This window comes from Styela clava, chromosome 4, assembly GCF_964204865.1.
Source record: "Styela clava chromosome 4, kaStyClav1.hap1.2, whole genome shotgun sequence".
Classification (NCBI taxonomy): Eukaryota; Metazoa; Chordata; class Ascidiacea; order Stolidobranchia; family Styelidae; genus Styela; species Styela clava.
Window position 1 is genome coordinate 10,956,737 of NC_135253.1, and position 7,117 is coordinate 10,963,853.

Below are 7,117 nucleotides of genomic sequence, written 5' to 3' on the forward strand. Positions count from 1 at the left end.
CATATCGAAACTCGGCGACCGATGTCCCGCTGAGAACGTCGTCGTGAAAGTTATCTTGCGCATTTTGCCACGCAATACGTTTCGAACATACTTATCAACATCTTCATGACGGTAGTCACGTGATCGGCTTTTGCGTAGCTGCGTAATCAGTGCGTCATGGCCGCTTATCGAAGTTGTTCACCCGACACAATGATACACAATTAAATATTTAAATATAAAATTGGTTATATGGCAGCCACAATAGTAATTCGAATATCAACAAAAAGCTTATAAAAAACTCTTTATGAACATCAAATATTGGCAGTATATTTTGTACCAAACTAACAAAATTTCAAGCCAAAACTCACATACATGCAGAAAAATGACTGTTAGATTAGGGTCAATTTTATTAATTTAGACAAAATGTATTTCAAAATGGAAAATACATTCTGAATGCACGATAAAATTTCCTTTCGATTGAAATGTCACACAACGTGCTACCTATAATTGGTAAAAAGTTATAAGCGTGCCAAATAGCCAGTATTTAGACTTATTTTATTGTTCTACCAATACGGCGCCGCGAACCTTCAGGGTGAGCGAGTAACTTCGCTCAGAGCCGTCAGAGTTCAAAGAGTTAAGATCGATAGGTAATAATATATTCAATTCCACAAACAACGCGTCACTAAAACGCGGAATAAAAACCTCCTGTCTATCTGACCTTCGCCATAGTCTGTGCATGATCAATATACGGTAATGTCAAACTCATATTTTAGTCCTAATGATGCTAGACAACCGAAAAACATGATAAAGCCTTTTCAGTAATAGAAATCAGAAAATTAGCAATTTTATAAGTAAGCGTGTATAGGCAATATTAGTGATTTGAACAAAAATTTTAATGGCAAAGATAAAACGATGATTCAGATGGATTCTAACTGGTTAAAAACGTCTTTTAATTCGAAAAATCTCCTATATACTACGTCGATGTAAATTATAACAGTTTGTACTAATTAGACCAAAACTTAAATTGTCCCTTTAGCAGAATTATCACTAATGTAACATATCATCGTGCGTGATTTGGTTTACGGTAGCGTCTAACTTCTATATAAGTCGTACGCTGTTTTGGTTGAAAGCAGTGAAGAAGAGACTTTATCAATATATATACAATATATTATATCCTATAAGTGATCTTACCTAAATTTGTAAACCAAATCCTGCAATATAGCATCTACGGCACAAATCTGATTTATACCACCACTCGCTCAAAAAGCGTTCTTCCTAACTGTCATTTGAGTTGCTCAGTCTTTTATTTGACGTGACGTTTCGATGACTAAGCATGAATTCTGTCTTATTCAAAAAGAAATAGCGCAACATACGCCACCACGAATAAAAGTATTTACCAAAAGATGTATTTACGTTTCAAACAGAACCCAAAGTTAGAGATATTTCTGAATAAAAACTATCTTTGCATTGACAATCCACTGTATTGATTCGACGAAGAAATTTTTGCATCCCCTAAATTATACACTATAAACGAAGATGGGCGAGGCGCAATTTTTTGGAAATGTTGGTGAAAAGCTGTAAGTTTACGCTATTCATGAAAAATTCTATTCGTCTAATTATTACAACTATGAGTGAATTGGCCCTCATTCCCTGGCCTAGAGCAGATAACTAATTTCAAACTGATCATTTGCATTTATTTGATTTTCTTACGCCATTAGCCGGACAGTTCTAATTTTACAACCCGTCGTAAAATACCTGTCACACAAACGCCTTGCACAAAAGCCGTGGTCAAAACTAATGTTTAAAGCTAGTCCCAAATGACTGAATGTAAAGATGTAACGTGAAGCCGTTATCATATTAGCAATTACGTCACCGGTTTACTAACCAATTTGAAATTTGAAGCACATATTTTCGTTATGTCATAACCTACTCTAATATCATGTTATCTCGTCAGTGGCAATTGTTTTCGATCAAATTATTGCTAAGCAATTCGTTTCAATTTCCAGTCTCAATTAGCGACAAATATTTTACTAAAATCATATACAGTCTCTCACATTAAGCCCACAACTAAATTTAATTTTAAAATATTAACGGAATGGATTTGATCATAGTAACAACTTATCCGACGCAAATGATGCTTTTGATGAAAAGAATTGGTGTAACTGAAGCCTTTCCGATTCACTATGCTATAGCGGGTTATCGCGACACCACGAGCGTTGGAATTAATAAAGGTGTGCTTTAAAACATACATCGAAGAAAAATATAGTGCAATTTGGCTTGAAACTTATTCTATGACTACATGCATTTCAAGCAAGATTAACATTCAAGAAATCGATGTCATCTTTAAATAAATAATCCTCTCGATCAGATAGCTATTTATACTGTTCTGTTTCATTTGCTTCCCAGCTTGTAATATTGACTAACAGTGCTGCGTACATGAACTTACTCAATGATTTATCGCATCAATTGAATTCGTCAGTATCCACTGATAAGCGAACGGATATTTCACGTAATGAGGTATACAATGGGGCCATGAGTTTCATCACGGTTCGTCGTAATGCGTATTAAAGCGAAACATTTTGTTTGAATACAATGTGCTAATTTCCGTTATGTATACGTTGTGCATGGTTGTATATGTGGCGGGGAATATGTTTAATTACAGACAATTAGTTACGTTATCATGACCAAGTGTATGGGTACAGTTTGTGTCCGAAAGTGCATTTTAATCTTTAAAATATATTTATTTTAGCCTGGTATACAATGATACCGGCATCATTTCTGACTGGAATCGGGATATCTCTTATGGTTATATCGATGCAAACTATGTGCGTTTATGTCGCAAAAGAAATGTGTCTTCTTACGCCGGTATCAAAGAAGAAAAATTATCATAGAGTGTTTTTTGGAAAGTATTACGCTGCAATGGAATATCTCGGGTGAATATTTATTTAAAAATTGTAAATTATGATTTGATGTTTCAAAAGTGTACAATTAGAAAAACCGCCAAGACGATTTTTAAAGTGAAAGCAAGTCATTTTGTTGTTTTGTAATCCATCAACATTAGGAATTCGCAGAATACCAATTCTTGGCGTGAATAAAAAAAAGTTAAGTACAATTGAGTAAAATACAATGTTTAACATTAGCTTTTTGGAAGCGCGCTCGTTTATGCTATATTGCACGGAATGAAAGGATTGTTTGATCACGAAAATGAAGGAAGACAAAATATTTTTAGCAATGATACAACATCCCAAAACAATTATTCCTCGGGCGAGGATTGGTCAAAATGTGTCGCAAACGACTGCCAGGTACTATTTTTGATGATAATATTTTATCTGGCATTGTGATTTTTGAAAATAAGTGTCTTTCTGTGTACCGTACTGTCATTACTGTCGTGAAATATATATATATATATAAACACCTTCTTTCAACTGTTTATATCTGAGGTACAACAAATGGTGATTAAAATGGCTTAAAATTAAAATTTTGATTCTTAGTATTTTTTTCGTAATGAAACTGCAAATCAAAACAGACAAGTTCAAACCGAAAGGATATATATTTGGTCTATATTTGGTGTAATGCATATTCTAGCCGTTATAGTTCACGGGATTCTGGTGCCACAAATTCCATCATCATATGTTGAAGGTATTGAACAAAAATATATATGCAAACTTATATAATATTTAATAAACTACTTCGTATAATTCGATTATCCATGTTTATTTTATTTTTGCCTTCATATTTTCATTTAGTCGAGACAAATACTGGATAAATTTTCCAATTATAAAATGAGTAAACGGCTATTCAGGGATGCGCTAAATCGAAAAAATGGAAGTTGGTATAACAGCTATGAAATGATAGTACATTTTTTTATTTCCTGTAACAGGAATCAATTACAAATGAATTCTCACCATCGCATGTAATATAGTTTTGATACGTATGCTAATTCGTCTTTTCAGGTCACAGAAAGCCGTCAACTGCGTGACACATTTCATCGCTGGACATCGTTATCCATTTTGCTCATATTCCCTGTTTATATTACAGCTGGCCTAATCATACGCGGCATCGGAGTTAACTCGCGCGTACGTGTCTTGTACTTTAGGAATGGAAAAAGTAAGTATATTCAATTATAGCAATGATTCCTGTATGGTCTTGAAAACAAGAAGCTTTAATTAAGAATTTAAATGTTTTCCGTAAATGTCAACAGCAAAATACTTCTCCCGTCTAAGTTTTTATTGTATTCACAAATTGTAAAGTCCTGTGCCAACATAAATCAAAATTTATAATAATAATATATAATTGTCATTAACATAAATTGTCGCACAACTCAGATGACAAGAAATTGTTACTACCAAAGTACTACGCCTTACTTAATCAACACTTTTGAATCACCCAAAGGTTGGAATCGCAATGGTTTCATACGGAATAGCAGCGTCGCTAGCATCTGCCGTATTCTCTCGGATTTCTAGGAAGATGACTCGTGCTATTATACTCATTGGTGCTCTAGTTATTGATGCTGTAAATTTTGTGGTTGCTCTTATGTGGTATCCGACTACTTCTACAGCCTTTGTGATCTATATCCTGGCGGCTATGTTTGGAATTACATTCTCAATGATCATGTACGGCATAACAAGTAACTATTATTTTATTTAATTTTATATTTATTATTGTGTAGAAAGCCCCAGTTTTCACTGATGGTAGGACACAATCACTATTAGTTTGACAACGTCATCAGGTTTATAGACGGTTACGGAAAAGTGCACTTTTTTCATGCACACGTTGTTTTGTGTTGAATAGGTAGTCGAACAAAGAAATGTATGGTCCGAAATAGCGCGCAAGTTCATTAACTATTAAATTTATTCACCACTGAGGTCGAAGAACTAACTGTTCGATTTCGTAACATTCAGACGCTTTATTTTTTCAATCTCAGGAACCACAGCAGTTCATCAGAAAGATTCAGTAGCAATCGGCTACTCCGGGCAAACACTGATGATTAGTATCGGTTCAGTCATTGGATTTGCATGAAGTGTTCCCCTTTGTGTGTAAACCAAAATTTATATTTTTATTCCGTACTACTATGGTACTACATACCATTGCTTCATGGGGCTTAGCTGATTTCAAACTGAGATCTCAAAAAATGTCCACGGAAGATGAAGCAGAATTATAATATTTGATCCAAAGATGTATCGAGCAATATATTGCTAATATCACGTTATAATGCAACTCTTTCGAAGACACCTCGATTTATTTAGTTAGAGAGTAACAATTGTATGCGATATTTCTATATAAAATAGAATATAAGTAAAAATACTAAGAAATTTAATGATAAAACTACGAACAGAAAAACAACTATTAAATCTTAATTCGCCCTTAGTATTTGGGTATTGAATGTCGACATCATAAAAGTATACTTGATTGTTCAACTTCTCAAGCCACAGTCAAGACTTCACACTTTATGGGACGTGTTTTATCATAGTATTAAGACGTTTAGTAGAAGTATCTTCGGATAAAGTAAGGAAATATCGTAAAATAGATAAGGCTGTTTCGTTGAAATACCCAAAACGGCAATGTTTATTCGCTGTAGTTATCTCTGAATGGATAATATTTGTGCTTCTTGTCCCAAACTAAATCAAGAGCTCTCCAGTTTCGATTCAATTTCAGTATGCTATCCATATCTTCCTCGTTCAACGTGAAATTGAATATATCGAAATTGCTCTCGATTCTAGAGGACGTCACACTCTTCGGTATGACGGTCACACCACGTTGAATGTTAAACCGCAAGATGACCTGGGCGGTAGTTTTTCCGTGTCTGAAGTAAACATTTCGCATGTTATATCGAAAATACATAAACAACCTACTGTAGTTAATGCAAATATTGGGATCTTACTGGATATATAATGTTTAAAAATATGTATCATCATTTTCGATTTGTAAACAAATGAAATGCGAAAGATTTTAATACATTTGTTAGTTATCTGCAGATAAAATATGTGGTAATTTTGCAGACTAGTGAAGAATTAATTTAACGCAAATTTTTAATTTTGTAATACTGCAGACTGACAAATTTAAACAATCCACCAAAACAATATAAAGTTATGGAAATCAAAAATTAATAAGCTATAATGCTTAGAAGTTTTTGTGCCACGGTAAATAAAGTGTTGCCAAGCATCAAAATACCTTTTAGCTATGCCAACAATCGTCGGCTCGTCGAGTAAGCTTGTTTCATCAGGAGATGCCCAGTAACGATCGGGTGATCCAAATGGACTGTATCCAACAACAGCGATGCTGTGTGACTTACAGAATTCAATCATTTTATCTTGACATAGATATGGATGACATTCAACTTGATTCACTGCCGGCACAATGGAACCTTCATTCAGTATCCTATTCAGCTGATATTCATTGAAATTCGACACCCCGATAGATCGCACTTTTCCTGTAGACAAGATTTTTTCGAGTTCTTTCCATGTGCTCATATAATCTGTATCGTCGTATATGTGATCCCCATTTTCATCTTTTGGGTGATAAACATTCGGTCCACTGTTTTTGTAGCCACAAGGAAAATGAATCAAATACAAATCAATATAATTTAATCCAAGATTGTTGAGAGACGCGTTGAATGCCGGTAGCACGTCAGCCGGTTTGTGGAAAGTATTCCATAACTTCGTTGTGATAAAAATATCTTCTCGTTTTATAACATTTTGATTTAACTTTTCTTTTAAAGCTGCGCCAACTTCGTGCTCATTTTTATATAAATATGCACAATCGATATGTCTATATATAACATCGATGGCTGTCTCAACGGCTTCTTTAACCTTGTTTGGCGCAGACTTCCAAGTTCCCAGCCCTATCGATGGCATTCTTTTTCCCGAATTAAGAATAATTTACATTATTAATTCGACTTACTGCTTGCTTCTAAACACTGCATAAATATTAGGGTTTTATCATTTTATTTTTTTTCTTCAAACAATAATGAAATAAATAATTTGCATCGTATTCAAACAAATTAGCCTCTTTTTACATTGGAACAACATAGTAGAATGAATAGACTATTAGGTCGTAGTATATATATTATATAAGCTTCGTGGGTGAGCAACATTGACAAAGCACCTCGATTGCCGTGAATATATTTTGCTTTTGTCGT

The 7,117-nt window shown here is 34.2% G+C and overlaps 1 protein-coding gene and 1 pseudogene across 2 annotated transcripts in view; one reads left to right on the forward strand and one right to left on the reverse strand.

Annotated features, from left to right (window-relative positions):
- The window catches only part of LOC120326998 (protein unc-93 homolog A-like), a 34,480-nt gene extending 29,437 nt beyond the window's left edge, over window positions 1–5,043 (forward strand). Inside the window, exon 9 of the mRNA XM_078112171.1 lies at window positions 4,904–5,043. Coding sequence (XP_077968297.1) covers window positions 4,904–4,998 — 95 coding nt within the window. The 3' untranslated portion in view covers window positions 4,999–5,043. The remainder of the gene's footprint in view (window positions 1–4,903) is intronic.
- Window positions 5,044–5,544: 501 nt separating this feature from the next.
- On the reverse strand, window positions 5,545–6,854 carry LOC144421970 (aldo-keto reductase family 1 member B1 pseudogene; annotated as a pseudogene). Its single transcript, XR_013475071.1, has 2 exons — window positions 6,151–6,854; window positions 5,545–5,782 (listed from the first exon to the last, which is right to left on the reverse strand). The product of XR_013475071.1 is annotated as an aldo-keto reductase family 1 member B1 pseudogene (transcript).
- Between the last annotated feature and the right edge of the window lie 263 nt (window positions 6,855–7,117).